This window comes from Dicentrarchus labrax, unplaced genomic scaffold (assembly GCF_905237075.1).
Source record: "Dicentrarchus labrax unplaced genomic scaffold, dlabrax2021, whole genome shotgun sequence".
Classification (NCBI taxonomy): domain Eukaryota; kingdom Metazoa; phylum Chordata; class Actinopteri; family Moronidae; genus Dicentrarchus; species Dicentrarchus labrax.
Genome location: NW_026136721.1, coordinates 9,744,776 through 9,765,847, shown reverse-complemented (window position 1 = coordinate 9,765,847; position 21,072 = coordinate 9,744,776). Strand labels below are relative to the sequence as shown.

Here is a 21,072-nt window from a genome sequence, read left to right as displayed (position 1 = left end):
ATGTATTAGTGCAACAGGGTTTTCTATGGAAATAAACCCATCAAGTCAAGGAAATCAGTCTACAGTGCATCCGTCTCCAATGATAAATACTTACTCTGCCACGCAGGCCCGTTATTTTCGGTTTCACATAGTAATTTTGCTAGCGCACTAAAGAACTAAAGAAGAAGAAGCCTTCCCGCTTGTTGATCACAACCCAGGCTTGGTACATAGAGGTGTTTTTCCCTTGGTGCTGGCTCGGTAAAACCTCCGCTTTTAACACACAAAAGTCATCGCCTATATCGCTATATAAAATCGTCTGGACATGCCCACAGACTACGTAATTATAAGCGTCTAGCGATTTGTAGACTTTAAGTTTTTGTATATGGCGGGCCAGTGAATATCTGGCCGCTTGCTAACGTTGTCTACCCATTCTGTTAGGAGCTCGGGGTCAGGCAGACAATTGGCCATTAGCTAAAACAAGTTTATTATGGTACTGTTCCCGGTCCTGTGGTGACAAAGACCGTGAATACCTTGACACAATATGCCAGTCTATTAGCCGCGACGTTTTTCTGACCCCATGCTGCGCGCGCACCCAACCTAGGCGTTCGATGTTTACAAACATTGAAGGGGTCTATAGTGTACTACCTTAGGTGTTAGAATGAATCAATTATTACAAAAAACAACACGCCGTAGGTATGTCACGGAAAGTTCTTTAGTGCGCTAGCAAAATTACTATGTGAAAGCGAAAATAACGGGATCAAATGTATACAATGTAATTAAACACGAACGCTGGTCCAGACCTTGGTCCGGACTTTTAGGTGTGAAAACGCCCTAAGTGTTACCGGCACTTAAAGTTAAAACACCCCGGCGCCGGATGACGGCGAAGAGAGCATGTACGCGCTGCCCCATGCTGCTTCATGTCACTGACTTCTTTCCAGTGTCGCCACACCTGAAATGATGAATTATAATGGAAAAAAGAAATTACCTGGAGAGTCATAGCTCTGGAGATTGAAAATGGTGTCCATCATGTGATGCACAAAAATGCTTATTCCCGTAAGCTTACGTTATATAGAAACAGCTGTAAATTTGGGATACAACATCTTCACAAACCCCGCAGAATGACTCGTTTGACTATCAGAATTTTATCCAGTCAATCCAACAAAGTCTAGACTAGCCGCTTGATTGAATAATATTATTCTCATTAGGGTTAATGGAGGGCTAAACCGGAAGTTACATGGCTTGGCTGGCAGCAGTGGATATATTGCCTTGAAATGTAGTACTGACATTAATGTTCCCCTTCAGGATGATAATCTGTGCCACCATCAGGTCAAACTTTTAATTTGATTTTACTTTTGTTTATGATCCTGCAGCACCAATGATATAACCATCAGTCTCTGCCGTACTTTGGTGCTAATTAGCAAGTGTTATTAGCACCAATAACTAACATGCTAAGTTGCTTAACATGCTTAAGTTTATTGACCTCTGCTATGATGTGATCTAGATTTGCAGTCCAAGTGTAGCTCATGAATGCAATGAGAACTCCTATGTGAACAGTGTGTGTTACAAGATGACAGATGACCTTAAGCAGATCTCCTCTTTCACACCGGTTCTCCAAGGTAAAAGACATTTAGAGAGTGTGAACATCTCACTCTGTGATCACAATGTGTTTGTTCTGACTAAATATTCTTTACAAACTTTCACTCTGTATGTTTTTTCAGAATGCATACAAAAGACAGTGGACCTCGTCTTTCTATTTGATGGATCAGCGAGTATGACTGAATCAGAGTTCAACAAAAATAAAGATTTCATAGTGGATATAATGAACAGCTTTCTGAACATATCAATCAAGGTCACTGCACTACTGCAACATATAAACATTGATTTATTTGTTGTATTATATTTACATAATATCATATGAATACTGTGTTATGTTGTCTGCTTTTTTCAGTTTGCAGCAGTTCAGTTTTCCTCAGATTACAGGAAAGTGTTTGACTTCAATGACTATCAAGCTGGTAGTGCTCTCGATAAACTAATGGGAGAAGTACATCTGAGGAGTCTTACTAACACACACAGAGCACTCAAATTTGTGTTGTAAGTTCACTCACATTAAACAAATAGTTCTCAAATTCAACAACTGAATAACATTTAAAATAATTGAACAACTGCCAAAGTATAACTGTAAGATTTAGAGAGTGTCTTATTTTTGAAGTAATGTTAATTTATTCATAAATTATCTTTTGTATATTCTGAACATCACAAATACTGTTACATTTCTTTCAGGGAAGGAATCTTAGAAAACCCAGATGCAGGCGCCTCTCCTGATGCAACTAAAGTTGTGGTACTAATCACAGATGGAGATCCCAGTGATAGTGACAAATATGGAATTATTAAAAGATATGATGATAAAAACATAATTCGTTTTGTCATTGGGGTAAGCTATGATGTGTTATAATGTGTCTCATTATTCTGCCTGATTTGTCCAATAGACAATTATCTGTTGATCAATTCATTTATTCTAAAAATAATCACATGTGGTATACCTCAAAGATCAACTCTTGGAATTATTATGTTCACTGATACGCAGATGATACACAGTCATACTACTGTGGGAGAGAAACAGGATTTGGGGGTAATAAAATAGATGTGCCCCTGGTCAAAAGGTTGAGTTTATGATAGGAAGAGCCAGGGGGAAGTCACACATCAAAGGACCATTTGGTGAGAGAGACCTGGATTTACAGGAGTAACATTTGCAAGACACACAGGGGGTTTCATTGTTTGTGATGTAATGAGATGCACTGAAATGTATATAAGGGAGAGCATTTTGGAAGTCGGGAGAGAACATCCACGACGTGACCTTCTCTCCATGCAGCATGAATTAAAGTGACTTGATTATCACACCGGCTTGAAAGTTCTTCAGAGACTTAGCACCTCTCAACTTTGGGAAGAATTTCCACGACACTACAAAAACAAAAGTTCAGACATGTTTTTACCAGCATGGGAACATGTCAAATATTTAGAGTTTTTTTCTACCTACACTTTATTTTCTGTTTTTTTTGTGTGTGTGTTTTGATTGGTTTTGGTGTTTCTGTGGGTGCTGTGACCCCTTAAATGGTGAAACTGTATAAACTGTTTACACTTTAGACTTTGAGGTACTTCATAATGCTTAAAGCAGCATTCTGGTTTCAGGTCAAAGCTGCTAATCTGGCTAAATTTAAGGCCATTGCTTCAGAACCAAAAGACAAAAATGCCTTCAAAATTCAGAACTATGACGGACTCACAGGAGTACTGCAAAACTTTCAAAAAAAGATCTTTCAAATGGAAGGTAATCTTTTATTATTATTTTATATCTCTTTGTGAAATAATGTAGTCATGAAAAGCATGCTTATCTTCCTGGTGTGCCCCTGCAACAGTCAGTTAAATGTTACTATGCCTTTATATTTAGGCTCCAAAGTGGCTCGGGCAGAAGACCTTCGTAATGAAATGTCTCAGACTGGATTTGGTGCTGCCTTCTTCAAGGTGAGTAAAGTTGAAAAAAAAAAATCTTGACAAATTAAAAATTTTACAGATTTGAAATTTGGACCATTAATTTTAGCACCAACATTTGACCTGTCAGTATGGTATCAATAATGTATAGATAATAATACAGGTCCCAGATAGGGTTTCCTGGCATGTGGCTGTTTGATGCTCAGAATCTGTCCCAACTGAGAATATTGCAAATCACAAGCTGTGCAGATTTAGGCAATGATGGAAACTACCACAAAGAAAGGGAAATGCTGCTGTAACAAAGACTAGGAAACTACTAAGAGCTGGGTGAACCTGGTGGCATAAGACCATAAGAAGAAACTTCCTTTTAATGCCTACTGCATTTACTTAGCATGGGAGTTAGGGAAGTTTATTCAAATAAAATATGTTTGTTAATTCCCTCACATACTAAAAGATTCAACCACAGGGCAGCAAAGCTTGCTGTAGATACTGTATGCACTAAAGGGCAGAATAGAAATCTTTATTCTTCAAGTTTGTTAGATTTTGTATCAGATATTCCAGACTACCTTTTAGTATTGGTAACATGTTTCACATTATAACACACAAATCTGGTTTGTTGTGATCTGGTTACCCTAGTCCCAGACTTCTATTTGAAATTACAATTACAAATATGCCTTGAGTAGCTACTCTGTAAGAAGTGTAACAGAAGTATGGCATCTTATATGTTTACAGCAGAGTATAAACTACCAACAATTCAACAATCAGTACATTTATTGGCTTTAGAACAATAAAAAGCTGTTTCCTAACAGACCAACATTAAACCTGTAAACTGCAAACAGGGTAAACAAGGTCTTTAACATTGAATTAAATCCTTTATAAAGTATGTGTGTGACATCATCTTCATAGGGATCCATACCCCCCATGCCTAAGGGAAAGAAAAGTCTGATGACTGTGAGCATGACTCTTTGATATCTGTAAAGCAGTTGATCTGTCACCTGACCTGCACTTTTCTGTCAACAGGATACCTTGATTCTGGGTTCAGTAGGATCAAACATTTGGCGTGGTTCTCTCCAAGCGATTCAAGGAAAAATCCAAACACAAATTGAAGATCCACAGATCCACAATGACTCTTATATGGGTATTGTACATAAAGTTATTTATTCATTTTCAGATTATGTGCTTCTTTATTGACCGTGCGAAAGAGTCATTAGCGGTCAATTCTGTTGAACTATGTTGCCTATGGCGTGGCGTCGAATTTCAACGACTCGCCATAAACAGGAAGTTGTCATAACTTCAGTGTACATGGTCCAATCTCAACGAAACTTCTCATGTTTGATAAGAGTCCCGCCCTGAACACGTCTACATGACAATATTCAGGGGGGCTAAACATGTCCGAAAACAAAGGGCACTTCCTTAAGAATCAACATAATTTTAGAATCTGAACACTTCCATTACTGCATTATAACCTCTTAACCTGATTTATAACCTGATGAGAGTGAACATTTAGCAGATTATATCATATGTGACTGACACTGTTGCAGGATACTCCATTTCTGTTGGAGAGAAGAATAAGGCTCCACTATATTTTGCGGGTGCACCAAGATTTGAGCACACAGGACAGGTCGTACTTTTCAGACTTGAATGCAAGAACTGGATCACAGAGCAAAGAATAAAGGGGGACCAGGTTGGTAACTGTCTTGGGGAAGTTTTTTCAAATTTGGTTTATCATACATATTCTGAATGGAAATAATTCAGTAAAGATCCCCTCTGGGCATTTGTTGAGAGATATAGTTTGCTTGGAACAATAATGTATGTCTGATGTGTTTTTCTACAAAATAGTATAATTTCCACATTAAAATATATATACAGTATATATGTGTTGATTTAGTTTTCCTGCTGGACACAAAATGTCTCCTACTACACTGTAAAGTCCATTCTCAGTGGATGTGCACTGGTGGCTTCAAGTTTCTACATTACACTGTAGAAGTTGCATACTGGACCTGATATGCTTAGCATGTTTGAACCTCAATCTTCCATTGCATGTTTAAAAAGCATTTTAGTTATGCCACCATTCTGTATAATTTTTAGGACATTTCTCCTGAAGCTAGTTTTCTACTTGAATAACAGGAGACTGTCCAAGAGGCAGGTTTACTTTCACCTCTGAGATAACTTTGCTCAGAAAAACCTAGAATTTCATTTTAGTCTTACTCATATAAACTCAGTTAACTGACTTCTTTGACAAGCTGCTGGACCCTGAATACATTGAAGAAATCAAGCTGATTTCTTTGAACAATTCTACTGCATGACTTTTTTTTTTTTCTTCTTTCTTTTTTGTATTTAGAGATGTTGTATGTTGCACCTTTATGGAAATGTGCAAAGGCGCATTAGTTCAGTGGTTTCAGAGAGGAAACCAGAGAACTTCCTTGCACTGGCAGCATTTTTCAAATTGGATGACATGAAAATCACTCTTACACTATACACTTTAGTGTATCTTTTTTTAACTTGAATGATAAAAATCCTCATTTGTATCCCACACATTTTTCAGACTGGTTCCTACTTTGGTGCAGAACTGTGCTCAGTAGACGTCAATTCAGACGGTAACACCGACTTCCTGCTGGTGGGAGCTCCACTGTTTTACCAGCCTCAGGAGAAGAGAGAGGGCCAGATATACGTCTACACACTGACTGATGAGGTGGGCTGTGACTGTGTTTGAGCTTTAATGAGGTTACAGGGAGAAACTTAATGTATGTGTTGTCTTAATCAATAAACTTATATTCTTATTTCCTATAGATACAACTGAAAAGGGAACTGAATGTGACGGCACCATCCATGGGCAGATTTGGCACCACCATATCCAGTCTTGCAGATCTGAATGGAGATGGACTTAGAGATGTTGCTGTTGGAGCCCCTCTTGAGGATGATAATGGGGGGGCTGTGTACATCTACCTTGGTGACAGACAGAGAGGGATACACAGCACTTTCAGTCAGGTGAGACAGAGAAAACCTGACATTCAGAAAAAAAAGATTGCTTCTAGATAAGAAAACAGATTGCTTGACTGTTGACCATGCAGCAGTCAAGCAAAAAAGATACATTTCCACATCAGTCAGTAGATTATCAACAATATCAGCACAATTGGCCAATAGATCAGAATTAGATTACAACTCTGAAACCACCCTTTTTTGACCATCATCAGGAATGGCAATCTGTAACGAATAAATAAATAGTTGTGCAAGTAACATATTAAATTCTAGCACTAAATAATTCAGCTTTTGTTTTAATAATGCTCGTATTTTCTTTCAAAAACCGACCACCATCAAAGACCGTCCTCCAAAATAACTCCGTCTCCTCTCTGTTAAGTACCTTCAGATATTTGTGCCAATCACCCACTGTTTCAGCTGTCAAACTTCTGTTATTCCAGAGAATTCTGGGACAGAAAATAAAGCCTGGGCTCAGATTCTTTGGACAGGCCATTGATGAGGACACCGACCTTGGAGAGGACGGACTCCCAAATATTGTGATCGGATCACAGGGCACAGCTGTTGTCTTAAGGTATGGATATTGTATGGGAATATATGTTAATAGGGTGTCCTGTTAGCTCAGTCAGTAGAGCTGGAGACCCATGTACAGAGTTGCTGCAGCGGCCTATGTTCAAATCCGACCTGTGGCCCTTTGCTGCTTGTCATCCCCCCTCTCTCTGCCCCCCCTTCCTGACGATCTTCAGCTGTCTCTATCCAATAAAAATAAATATATATGTTAATAGTGTATTTTACAAAATAAACCAAAAATGTCATCAGTCACTAATTTAGCCATGGCTTTCCCAGAACATAAAGAGAGAAGTGAATCATGCACTGGTGTTGTGAGGCTTGTTTACCCTTTCTTCATGCATTAGTATACCATCATCCTGTGTCTTAATAATACATTTTTAATCAATGTCTTTCAGGTCCAGACCTGTTGTTAATGTCATGGCTCATCTTTCTTTTCAACCCGAGAAGATAAACACTAAGGAATTTGACTGTCTGGGCAACACAGATGACAATCTACCAAGCGTTACCTTAACAGCATGCTTTGAAATGGTAGAAATAACAAAGAGTAAAGCAGGTAGGGACCTGACCCAATAAGAGAATGTACAAAAACTATATGGGTGAGGTAAGGGGTGAGAAAAGGGGGCTCTGTAGCAAACACTCTTGGCTATGTTGATTTCACAGTACATATGAGGCTGTAGCATTATCTGATCAAATTTATTTTTGCATCAGCCACAGAGCTGTTCATTCATTCAGTGGCTGTAATAACTGTTTATTTGGCAGATCTTTATTAAAAAACACACTGGTTGGAATATTCTGATATATGGAGAGTTCAAAGATAAGGAGAGGGGCAATGTTTCTGGCTCATTTAATCAATTTGGATGACTTTGCAGGGGCCATCAGCTCAGGACTAAACATCTCGTACATCCTCGACGTGGATCCGATGAGACAAACACATCGAGGTTTCTTCAGTCAGACTGATGAGAAAGCTAGGAATCTTACCTCGACCTACGAGCTGCGAGATAAAAACACCTGCTTCCCCTACACCATCTACATGCCAGTATGGAGGTTCTTCAGAGGAACATATTCACGTTTATAAGTGTTGGATATCGCCAAGCTGTCTATTATCTATCTCTCCTTACATCAACAGAGGCCAAATTTCTAAATTTATCCACCATTTTAATCTTTGTGCTTTTTGAAAGTTTCTTCAACAATATGCAGATGACTCTTCTTCTTTTCTTGCAGAAATGTGTAGATGACACACTATCACCCATCAGCATCAGACTAAACTTCTTCCAAATTGACAGCGAGAGTGCGAGTGTCGTCCTGAACGTGGACAGCATAAGGCAGACAGTTGTTGAGGTATAGTATGTACAGTGACTACAGCAGAAGGTGTCTGTGTGGTCAGTATTTGAATAGATGTAGTTGTTTAATCAGTTTAATAAGAGTTGTCTGGAGGAATCTAAAGAAAAAGGAAAAACAAATGCAAAAATAACAAGAATTTAGTTTGTTCTGTCTGCATGACCACTTCTTTCTTCATTGCTTCATTTTTAAGTGACCTAAACAGAAGTTACAACTCTCTTACAGGTTCCCTTTCAAAAGTGATGTTGAATAATGAAACCTTCATTGTTGAACCTGAGACTGATTTCAAGTATGCACATCTGACAAACAGCAAGAGAGAAGCATGGCTGGAAGAGTGGGTCAAAAGGACAAGAACTGAAATTACTCTGAATAAAACCATACCTGTGATGAAGTGAAATAATCATTATATTACTATTCATTTGTTATTGTTAAAGTTGCAATGTCTGTGCTGTTTAACAATAGATAGCAACAAAAGGAAAAACTTTGAACTTGTGAGGGCTCTTTTTATTTTGCTGATTTCAATCAGGATGTGTGCTGGTTTATACCTACATTTTTGACTTATTGCCTGATATATTTCTGTGTTTTCAAGTGGTTTCAATGACACTGTCTCGGAAAATCTTCAAATTCATTCAATAATATCATTTTTACACACAAAAAAATTTAAAAAAGCAAAAGAACTTGCCATCAATTTGTGGTGCAACTGCAAACATTTGGAAGACAGTTATTTTATGAAACATCACTGTAGAATTTTCTAGAATAACAAATTAATATGTTTGTACAGAACACAGATGTTATTATATATATCAAAAATATATAATGTTGAAAGTGCACAAAACATGGTAACTCTTACTGACTATAAGGCAAGATTAATCACAATCACCAAAAGTAATTCCAACGTTAATCTCCAAAGTGGAAAACAGCGCTGTCTAAAGTTGTGAAAAAAGGTAGGCTATAACATGGAGTAGACAGTGAAGCTCAACAGTCTCATCTGGCCAATGTAAATTCCAAAATTCAACCATAATAGCATCCAAAGTGTGTGTGTTTAAATGATGAGGGTGGCAAAATAAACTAAAACTAAACTACTAAAAAGTAAAATGGGACCATCATTTACAGAATGACTTGGCAGTGCAGAAGAAGTCCATGGAGTCCATAAACTTATTAGGAAAGTGTTTATTGGGGTAATAAATCAATTGAGAAGTAGGGTTATTTTCCCGTATGCTTACACAGTCGGATTTATTTTTGCAACCAGTAGAGTTGCCCTCTGCTGGCCGCTAGAGAGAATACAGTTTTAAGGCACTTCGGTATTAGAGATGGGATTTATGGCTCTTTGAAGGGAGCCGTATCTTGAGGAGCGTTCCTTTCAAAGAGCCGTTTAAAAGACTGGCTCCTTTTTATATTTGTTTATTTTTAAGAAGCTAGCCTGGGGGTATGCTCTCCGTCTCTGTGGAGTAGCAAAAGAGGAGCTTGTGTGTGCATGCTGTGTGCGTGACAGCGATTTAAAAAAAAAAAAAAAGAAAAAGAACGGCTCTCAACTGCAACTCGGTTCCCATCGTTCATGTTAAAGAGCCGTTCAACAGATTTGGTTCGTTCGTGAACGTCACAACTCTATTAACTTCACTTTTCAGTTCTGGAAGCTATATCCACTAATTTAATTTACCGTCTATGGCATTGTCTTGTGTTTATCGTGAATTATTCAATGTTATGTTGATGTACTTTTCCACTAAAAAGCTATTCTGAATCCCTGGCCTAAAAGCCAAAATTTAATGTCAGAGAAAGTCTTTCAATTCATTTAAATTGACAAAATATATGCATTATTTGTAAGATGGCTTGAAACTTCAGAAAATAAATAAATTTGGCAGCATTTAGAAAAAACACAACCAAATACAGAAACGTGCTGCAAAAACAGACAACAATGGAAATAGTTGGACATTAAAAAGTGATGAACATGGCCAGACTCAGATGGGACACTGGGACACACTTGTTGTCCCACCAAAGTACCTGTACATTTTTGCTAATATTCCATAGCTGACTTCAATAACTGAGTCACAAACATAAGTGTGTCCCAGCTGTGTGCATCACTTTTTAGTGTCCCCTGGAAACGAATTCCTTTGTCGCCTGTCCTACTTGCAGCGTTTCTGTAAATAAATATAAAATAAATATAATTTGCTTTCCTGGAAGATAACAATTCAATTTTAGTGCATGTATTTTCATAAAGGACCAGTGTGTAGGATTTAGTGGCATTAGTTGTGAAGGCTCTATCTACAGCCAGTGTTTGGTTTGTTCGTTCTGGGCCACTGTAGAAACATGGTGGTTCAACATGGCAGACCCTGTAGAAGAGGATGAACTGAAACAGCGCTTTCTAAGGTAACAAAAACACAACAATTCCTATTTTCAGGTGATTATAAACTAATGAAAACATACCTGTGAATATCATATTCCCTCTCTGCCAATAGATCCTCTAGAATGTTATACACTAGACCTTTAAGTCGCAGTGTGCTGAGCTTTCAGGGCTACCTTTAGTGTCAGGTGGGGTAACCTTACAGTGTGTTAGCAAAGCATCAGTGCCATTGCACAGTGGCATTAGTGAGCACTGCAGGAACATCAGAACTGGTGAAGCCCCATAGCAGCTCATTTCAATTATGCTGGCCATGTCATTAGTTGCCTGAGATACACTGGCATTGAACAGGTTCAGACATGCACCACTGTGCCTAGATTTACCCTTAAACAGTGTGGCTTATCATACATTTCATTTTATTTTATTCTATTTTATTTTATACAATGTATTAACTACAGTATTAAATAGGTTATGCAATCATTATAAAGTCCTAATGATAAAATCATATGATTAAATATTTAACTAAATATACACCAATCAGCCATAGCCTTATAACCACCTTGGCACCCTGGTGGTCATAATATTGTCAAGGATACAAGCAGTCACATGTATGTTCTGAACACAGATAACCGGCATGACAGGACAAGTGCCGACTGAAGGAATTGATTATTTTTTCTATCTTTGAAAGTTAAGATATGACATGCAGTTAGGAAACTGAAAAAAAAAAGAAATCTGGGGCACAGACAGTAAGGCACAGAGGGCTTTTGCGTGTTGTAGGGTGCTTTTTCAGAGTCATTGTCAGGCTTGCCAATATGAACAAGACATATTGGATATTTAAATACTTGATATTAACTGAAAAATTCAGCATGGTTCAGCATGGAGTTAAACCAGCCATTACTTTTTGTTTGTGTAAGAGTGACCAGAACAAACACAGTCTTTTAGTGTTGTGTATTTGTGGCTCTCTCTCTTTCATTCTGTCTAATCGTAGCTCCAAGGCTGAGGACAATATTGCTAATCCTGTTTTTGTTGCTGACTTTACACTTGGCTCAATTCAGTCAATACATTTATGTTGGTACTAAAGTGAAGGAATCAGGGATATAAATACAGAAAAAAAAGTACTCTCCCAAATAAGTCAGTAAACTAAATTACAATGCCCTCCCCCTTTTCTGACCAGTCCTTCCCCTTTAAGCACTTTCATTTAGTCCCTTAGTCCGGAGAAGACTAATGAAAAAGATGCATCACATAGTGTGGCTCCACTGCATAATGGCTGTTGGTAAGATCTAAAACAATATCTACAAAAGCAAATCTAAAGGGATGCTTTATGTGTCAGGGAAGGAGTTGAGGGTGGTAACCTGTGTCTGTCAGAAACATTGAATTTGTTGCTTTGTTGGGGATCTACGGGCTAAAATCAAGACAGGATTTAAGAAGTCCTCCTGAACAGAGTATTTTTAATTCAACATGCTTTTTTCATATAAAATGTGTCTTGACCTCTAGTCTGTAATAATTGAAAACTAACTATTGATGAGTAATATATGTGTTAGATCTTTGTGTTTATTTTTCTTCCAAATTCTCCTTTTTTTTTTTTCAGTCTATCATTATTAACCTTTCGTTTTACACTCATCACGAACCATTTGTCGTGTAATCATCTGTCAAAATGGGGGTTGCTAAACCTAAATAAAAAACACAAGTTCAAGGTCCAAGGTTTGATGAGCCTGCAGTTTAATGAGAGCTCTGAAGTCTGGTGTTTTTGTCCCAGTGGCCTTGAGTCTTATCTCTTCCTGGCACTACTCACGGTATTTGCTTCCAGTCACATACACACAGGAACATTAAAACCTCCACAGCACATTATCTAGCATAACAATTTGTAACTACAGGCAACAATACACACTTGAATGAGGGTGAATTGTTGAGCAGCTTGTGCTGAGAACAACATCATAGGCAGTACTCACTGTATTGTGGGGGGGGGATCCATCTATTAAATTGTTTTTGTTTTTTCTAAATCATGTCCCCAGGCCAACCCACATCATGGGTTAACACTCTGGACTCCATCACTAACAAATTCTACCCAAAAAAAAGGGTGTCATCACCCCTCTCTCTCCCCGCTTCCCTGTCACTATCAATTAAAGGCAATCAATTTTAAATGAATCTTTTTTTTTACTGAAACAAAATTAAAATAAAAACGATGATCAGGATGTCTAAAAAACCCAAATCCCAACCCACAGAACATGGAGGTCATCGCGAAATCCATCTCGATTCATAACAAAATGACTACAAGAGAAGTGACGAAAACAACACCCATGGCTTGTTATTGAACAATATGAATGCCAGGAATTACTGATATCAGCACTCCCTTTTTTTTACACAGTTAATTAAAGAAAGAGTATTGCTTTAAAAACCTTTTATAGCTGCCACTGACAGCTTATTTTACCACCAAAGTGTCCCAGTAGTTGTATTTTTAGTTAGCATTAGCAGGGTTCTGAAATGATGACAATTTATTAACAAAACCTTTACATTAGATTAAAACTTGCTAACATGTTGGATGTGGTCATTTATTTTCACAATTTGCAGCCATTTCTGTATCTTTGGCTTTCAACATTGATACAACAACCCCCCACGTCTATACAACAGATCAAAAAGATTTCTTCAGAAACAAAGTGCTTCAAATCATCTCTGGTAGGAACGAAGGGTAAGTGCTGTGTTTCAGTGGGGGCTTGCTGGTAATTACAAAACCCCACTATTATTACTCACATCAACTCTTGATGTTCATTATTTTTGTAGTACAGAAAAAATTCCATTCAACAATATGGCATAAATTTCAACACATGGTTCCTATTAGTTTGTACTCGACGTGCTTCGGTTTACAATAAGATCAGATGTCATAAATTATATATCAATCCATAGAGTTGGGTCATATTCTCAGGGGCAAGTGGCAGGGGAGCTGAATCAGGGGGGTTACAGTGGACCTCAGGCGGATGGCCAGGAGGTAGGGCAGAAGTGGCTCTGAAGATCTCAGGCGAAATGCATGAAGATCAAATGAAGGTGAGGGCAGAACTCCCCAGGAGGCAGTAGCAAGGCAAAAAAACTGGGCAGCTGAGTCTCTGTGGTACTGAGTAGCTGAGTCTCTGTGGTACTGAGTAGCTGAGTTTCTGGGGTGCTGGGCAGCTGAGTTTCTGGGGTGCTGGGCAGCTGAGTCATGACGACCCTGTCTCCTTCTGTGGCCTCCATGTGACCACATGAAAATGGCCAGGCATCTGGACGTCATTGCCCACCTGACATAATGCCTGTACCATTAATCCATTACATGTACCTGTAAATCATCATCTTAAAATAGACTTTACAAAGTGCTTCACTTGAGGATAAATTGAACAGATCATTAACTGCAACATATCATCACATAACATATGTGGTTTTTGTGCATATACATTGTTCAGGCCCTGGTGTACATGGAGTCCATTACTATTACCATGTTTGTTGAACTCATCCACAGAATACTCACTGGACCCCAGCAGCTACAGGGATCCGAAGAAACATGCAAATCTGATACAAACCAAACCCACCAGTGCCTCATTATTCCAGGTACATAAATATGTTTTGTAACATTAATATTACACAATTAAAACATAAAAAGCTACAGTTTCCAACAATGTTGAAATACAGATGGATGACAAACTGTATGTGCAGGAAAGTCATGTTTCCAAATGATGGTATTTGTATTATGAATAGTACTAATCAGATGCTATTGTCACAGACATTTCTCTCACAGATACAACAATACCCATCAACCACTTTGGCCTGTCGATAGCTGAAGACTCCAGACGCTCCCAATTCACTGTAAGAAAATCACAAAGCTCAATAAGTTAGATCAAATCAAACTATGGTTTCTCTGTGGAATTTAAGTTCAATATGATGAATCAAATTTCTTTCATCATTTATGATCTGATCTAGGTTTGCAGTCCAAGTGTCATCCATGACTGTTATGAGAACTCTAGCCAGAGTAAAGTATGTTACAATATGCCAGATAATCTTCAGCAGATCTCCTCTTTCACACCTGATTTCCAAGGTAAAACACATTTAGAGAGTGTAAACAAACTCTGGTTGGAGGACATGTTGTCCTTGTCCTTGTCTTGGAATAAAATAATGTTTAAAATATTATTACCATTATTTATTGATTTATTTTTTATTAGTTTGTCCTCACTAAATATTCTTTACAAACTTTCACTCTGTATGTTTTTTCAGAATGCATACAAAAGACAGTGGACCTCGTCTTTCTATTTGATGGATCAGCGAGTATGACTGAATCAGAGTTCAACAAAAATAAAGATTTCATAGTGGATATAATGAACAGCTTTCTGAACACATCAATCAAGGTCACTGCACTACTGCAGCATTAAAACATTGATTTATTTGTTGATTATATATACATAATATCATATGAATACTGTGTTATGTTGTCTGCTTTTTTCAGTTTGCAGCAGTTCAGTTCTCCTTTGGTTACAGGAAAGTGTTTGACTTCAATGACTATCAAGCTGGTAGTGCTCTCAATAAACTAATGGAAGAAGGACATATGAAGAGTCTAACGGATACACACAAAGCACTCAAATTTGTGTTGTAAGTTCACTCACATTAAACAAACAGTTCTTAAAAAACTGAACAACTGAATAACATTACAATAACTGAACAAGTGCCACAGTATAACTTAAGGATTATGAGCTTTGTATTTGTTCAAGTAATATTTATACATATTTTGTAGATGAAGTTTAATGTATGAAATATGAATAATATATTAAATATTGTTCTTAGCTTTACAAATCCTGTTAAATTTCTTTCAGGGAAGAAATCTTAGAAAAGCCAGATGCAGGCGCCTCTCCTGATGCAACTAAAGTTGTGGTACTAATCACAGATGGAGATCCCAGTGATATCGACAAATATGGAATTATTAAAAAATATGATGATAAAAACATAATTCGCTTTGTCATTGGGGTAAGCTGTGATATGATACATGTGTGTTTGTTTGTGTGTGTGTGTGTGTGTGTGTGTGTGTGTGTGTGTGTGTGTGAGAGAGAGAGAGAGAGAGAGAGACTCACTGGTTTAGGTCAGTAATACATTGATATATCCCTACTGGCACAATGTTATTCCATTTATGCTTTTATTGTATAATTTAGCTGTACTGTTCTTAAAAGCTTCCCCAAATGACCCTCTACCCAACTTTTCCCCACTCTTTCCACCATGAAAAGCAACCTAATTATGAGAGAAAGTAACCAGTCTAGAAACACTAAAAATAATAATGCCACATCTCATTCTGAACAAGAAATAAATCAGGTCTCGTATTTATTTCATTGTCATTATTTCATGTTATAGTTTAGGATTCTCTTGCTGTGTTGAATTGTATTGGCCCCATAAGATTTGGAGGTACTTCATAATTTCCAGCAGCATTTTGGTTTCAGGTCAAAGATGCTAATCTGGATAAATTCAGGGCCTTTGCTTCAGAACCAAAAGACAAATATGCCTTCAAAATTAAGAACTATGACGGACTCACAGGAATACTGGAAAACCTTCAAAAAAAGATCTGTAAAATGGAAGGTGATGTTCAAGTCTTTTTTTCTAACATGTTATCTTTCAATGTGTGCCCCTCTAATTTAACATGAACTACTTCTGTCTCATGTTTAGGCCCTGAAGTGGCTCAGGCAGGAGACATTGGATCCAGTGTCCTCTACAAGGTGAGTAAAGTAATTGTTATCAACTCATGACATTCTAAACACAATCAAAGTTGACATGTTTTACCCTTAACAACACAGTATAGTCAGTCATTACCCTGTCCAAGCAGAAGCTTAATTTCCCCTCCCACAATTATCTATGCATGGTTGAAACACCACTAAACATTTGTTCGCATATTGATACTTGTGCCTACCTGTGACCGCTCATTAGACCTTTTAATGAGAAGAATGGCTAGAGAGAACTGGTACAGCAGCCATCGACTCATGTCGGGGCCTGCACAGACACTGTTTCAGACACCATGCAAAAGACTTACGCGTTCAAAACTACACACAAATCAGATCAAAATTGTCATGTAGCGCTTATTTCCTGTTGCCAGTAGGTGGCGCTACCACTATATCTGAATATTGTTATGTAGACATGTTCATGGCGGGACTCTTATCAAACGTGTGAAGTTTTATTGAGATTGGACCATGTAAGCTGAAGTTATAAGGACGTGTTCAGGGTGAAACTGTTAACAGAATATGTGAAGGTTAGTGGAGATTGGACATTGTACACCGAAGTTGTATGAGTAACTATCTGTTTTATGGTGAATCTGCGAAATTCGACACAGGCATGCGGTTCGACGTACAGTCATAAATAGTACAACTTTTCATCTACAGTTTGTTTTGATTGTACCTACCAATATTGAAATTGATCCGATAAATTCCCTAGGAGGATTTCATTCAAATACAACGTGAAAAATCACAGAAAATGACCCCAAAATTCAAAATGTCCGACTTTGGTTGAAAGCCACGAACACGCCCTTCAACGTACAGTCACAAATAGCACAACTTCTAATCAGCGTTATTTTCTTACTGTACTGACCAGTTTTGATGTTGGTCCGATAAATTCCCTGGGAGGAGTTTGTTCAAATACAACGCAAAAAAATCAACATAAATCACCACAAAATTCAAAATGGCCGACTTCTTGTTGGGTTTGGATTATGTGTCCAAGAGGCTTTTTTGCTCATCCCATCATGATAGACATGCTTACCAATTTTTGTACGTCGGTCATACGTGTCTTGGGGGCTGATTCTTGGGGGCATGGCTAAGCCATTTTGTGACACCCACCTACGGGACCAAGACAATACCTTAGCCTTCGCCACGACTGAATTTTGTGCAAAGTTTCATGAGTTTTGTGGCATGTTTAGACCCCCAAGAAATGCTAACAGAAAAGTAGATTTTCACTGCATTGCCATGGCAACGTGGTTCCACATAAGTTGTCAAGATTCATAAGATTCATAAGATTCATAAGATGTCATCGTCATCGTCCTAAGGGACTACTGACAGAATTTCAGCTGGATCTGGTCAATCTACTGGGAGATACATTTAAAAGTGTAAAAATGACATTTCCTTTCACCACTAGGTGGCACTCTCACTATTAGTGAATATCATCACATAGATGTGTTCAGGGCGGGACCCTTATCAGACAAGTGATGTTTGGAGCCAATTAGACAATGTACACTGAAGTTAAAGCAACTTCGTGTGTCAAACATTGTTTTGTTGGGCTGAAGCCTCAGTGTCTTTATTACTTAGTTGAACTCATTTGAGTTTAGTCCCAGATTGTTTGTAGCTTCTTTTTCTAATTTCTTACATTAGATCAGCATTTATCTACTTATGTCCTTTGTTTCATTAATTAATTTAACTTTAACAAATCAACTTTTCCTTTACACCTCTGTCCTTTTGCCTTTTTTTGCTTGGTCTTTCTCTTGGGAGTTTGGCATTGCAATTCTGCTGTGAGTGTTCGCCATGTTACAATATTGTAACTGTGTGTTAGTCAGTTGTCATATTGCTTATGGAGTTCCAAGGGTTTGCCACTCTGATCAATATTTAATCATCCATCCATGTAGATCTGTTTTAGCAGGGCGAGCAGCAGCTCCAGGGATGAGGTCAGTCAGTCGAGGGCTAAAATGTCTCAACTGTTGGATATATTGCCTTGAAATGTAGTACTGACATTCATGTTCCCCTTCAGGATGATAATCTGTGCCGCCATCAGGTCAAATTTTTAATTTGATTTTACTTTTGTTATGATCCTGCAGCACCAATGATATAACCATCAGTCTCAGCCGTACTTTGGTGCTAATTAGCAAGTGTTATTAGCACCAATAACTAACATGCTAAGTTGCTTAACATGCTTAAGTTTATTGACCTCTGCTATGATGTGATCTAGATTTGCAGTCCAAGTGTAGCTCATGAATGCAATGAGAACTCCTATGTGAACAGTGTGTGTTACAAGATGACAGATGACCTTAAGCAGATCTCCTCTTTCACACCGGTTCTCCAAGGTAAAAGACATTTAGAGAGTGTGAACATCTCACTCTGTGATCACAATGTGTTTGTTCTGACTAAATATTCTTTACAAACTTTCACTCTGTATGTTTTTTCAGAATGCATACAAAAGACAGTGGACCTCGTCTTTCTATTTGATGGATCAGCGAGTATGACTGAATCAGAGTTCAACAAAAATAAAGATTTCATAGAGGATATAATGAAAAGCCTTCTGAACACATCAATCAAGGTCACTGCACTACTGCAGCATTAAAACATTGATTTATTTGTTGTATTATATTTACATAATATCATATGAATACTGTGTTATGTTGTCTGCTTTTTTTCAGTTTGCAGCAGTTCAGTTCTCCTCAGATTACAGGAAAGTGTTTGACTTCAATGACTATCAAGCTGGTAGTGCTCTCGATAAACTAATGGAAGAAGAACATCTGAGGAGTCTTACTAACACACACAGAGCACTCACATTTGTGTTGTAAGTTCACTCACATTAAACAACCAGTTCTCAAACTCAACTGAATAACATTACAATAACTGTCCAACAACAACTGCCCCAGTATAACTTAAGGATTATGAGCTTTTTATTTGTTCAAGTAATATTTATACATATTTTATAGATTAAGTTTAATGTATGAAATATGAAATATTGTTGTTAGCTGTACAAATCCTGTTAAATTTCTTTCAGGGAAGAAATCTTAGAAAACCCAGATGCAGGCTCTCCTGATGCAACTAAAGTCGTGGTACTAATCACAGATGGAGATCCCAGTGATAGTGACAAATATGGAATTATTCAAAAATATGATGACAAAAACATAATTCGCTTTGTCATTGCGGTAAGCTGTGATATGATACGTGTGTGTCTGTGTGTGTGAGAGAGAGAACAATAGTTAAGATATGTTTTTACCAGAATGGGAACATTTCAGATAGTTTGTATTTAAGGAAATTTAAGTTCAGTCTTAAACCATGGAAGTGATATAAGTCGGTTTGAGTCAGACTTTGTGCAAAACTTTCTCGTTTATCTTACTACATCAGACTTTGAGGTATTTCATAATGCTTCAAGCTGCATTCTGGTTTCAGATCAAAGATGCTAATCCGGATATATGTTGGGCCTTTGCTTCAGAACCAAAAGACAAATATGCCCTCAAAATTCAGAACTATGACGGACTCACAGGAATACTCGAAAACTTTAAAAAAAAGATCCTTCAGATCAGAGGTGATGTTCACTTGTTTTTTTCTTTACTTCTGTCAAGTTTATCTTTCTGGTGTGCTCTGCAATAGTGACATGAAATGTTATAACTTCTTTATATTTAGACTCCACAGTGGCTCGGGCAGAAAACATCACTAATGAAATGTCTCGGAGTGCATTCAGTGCTGTCTTCTACAAGGTGAGACGTCTTTTTTGTTACACCTCTCAAAGTTATAAATTTGGACCTTTGATTTTAGCACCAACATTTGACCTGTCAGTGTAGTATCAATGGCAAAACCTCTGCTGTTAAGTTGGACATTTTAATATTGGGTCTTATGAAGATTGACTTGCTTTTTGTTGTTATTAAATTTTGTCATATGTAAAATATTAAATTTTTCCAATATTACACATTGCTTTTTTTACATAGAGATAGAAATGTGTAATAACTACAACTACTGTTTGTGGCTCCACTCTTCTCTGTGCTCTAACCAGACACTGCACTTTTCTGTCAACAGGATACCTTGATTCTGGGTTCAGTGCTATCAAACAGCTGGCATGGTTCTTCAGAGCTTCATGAACTAAAGCAAACTCAAATTGAAGATCCAAACGTGAAGAATGACTCCTACCTGGGTATTGAACATAGCTTTTTATTTAATTTAGATTATCTGCTTCTCATTAAGATTATTTTTTATTTGGCTAGAGATATTGATGTTCTATTTTATTTCAGGTGGTGCTTGGTAAAAAACATATGCCTCAGTAAGTCACAATACATTAAGGGACAACATACTAGGTACGATGCAAGGGCATAACATTTACAACCAGACAAAAGAAGAGCAACACAAACGAGGGTTGGGATCTTGTGGCAGGGAGTTGAGAGAGTGAGGGCGGAGAAGGGATCCACTTATATAGGCCACACCCACAGCTTCATGCAGGTGCCCTCAATCATCACTCAGGAAACTGCACCTTGAACACAGAGACATAACAGACACACATGCAAAGGGATAGCAAAAGTACAATGACACGTAACATTCTCGTTAAAATAATTTTTTATTTGCCTGGATATTGATGTTCACGTGGTGCTTGGCAAAAAACATATGCCTCTGTAAATTACCTTTATTAGTCTACAACCTCAGTGATGGTTTAAAATAGCTTTGTACATTGGTAAA

The 21,072-nt window shown here is 37.7% G+C and overlaps 1 protein-coding gene across 10 annotated transcripts in view; it reads left to right on the top strand.

The window, feature by feature from the left end:
• Window positions 1–21,072, top strand: part of LOC127355089 (integrin alpha-L-like) — a 31,303-nt gene that overhangs the window by 6,597 nt on the left and 3,634 nt on the right. The window contains exons 1-17 of one of the 10 annotated variants that reach the window (XM_051385572.1): window positions 11,644–11,954; window positions 13,250–13,367; window positions 14,169–14,257; window positions 14,430–14,512; window positions 14,627–14,741; window positions 14,918–15,048; window positions 15,147–15,289; window positions 15,511–15,661; window positions 16,126–16,261; window positions 16,349–16,398; window positions 18,605–18,719; window positions 18,822–18,952; window positions 19,053–19,195; window positions 19,406–19,553; window positions 19,798–19,933; window positions 20,032–20,105; window positions 20,422–20,536. In XM_051385572.1, the coding sequence (XP_051241532.1) occupies window positions 11,906–11,954; window positions 13,250–13,367; window positions 14,169–14,257; window positions 14,430–14,512; window positions 14,627–14,741; window positions 14,918–15,048; window positions 15,147–15,289; window positions 15,511–15,661; window positions 16,126–16,261; window positions 16,349–16,398; window positions 18,605–18,719; window positions 18,822–18,952; window positions 19,053–19,195; window positions 19,406–19,553; window positions 19,798–19,933; window positions 20,032–20,105; window positions 20,422–20,536 (1,927 nt within the window). In that variant the 5' untranslated portion in view covers window positions 11,644–11,905. Of the gene's footprint in view, window positions 1–1,480; window positions 1,596–1,697; window positions 1,829–1,927; window positions 2,071–2,259; window positions 2,411–11,643; window positions 11,955–13,249; window positions 13,368–14,168; window positions 14,258–14,429; window positions 14,513–14,626; window positions 14,742–14,917; window positions 15,049–15,146; window positions 15,290–15,510; window positions 15,662–16,125; window positions 16,262–16,348; window positions 16,399–18,604; window positions 18,720–18,821; window positions 18,953–19,052; window positions 19,196–19,405; window positions 19,554–19,797; window positions 19,934–20,031; window positions 20,106–20,421; window positions 20,537–21,072 lie in introns of those variants that run through there. The other 9 variants (XM_051385573.1, XM_051385574.1, XM_051385577.1 and 6 more) reach the window with 9 other exon arrangements.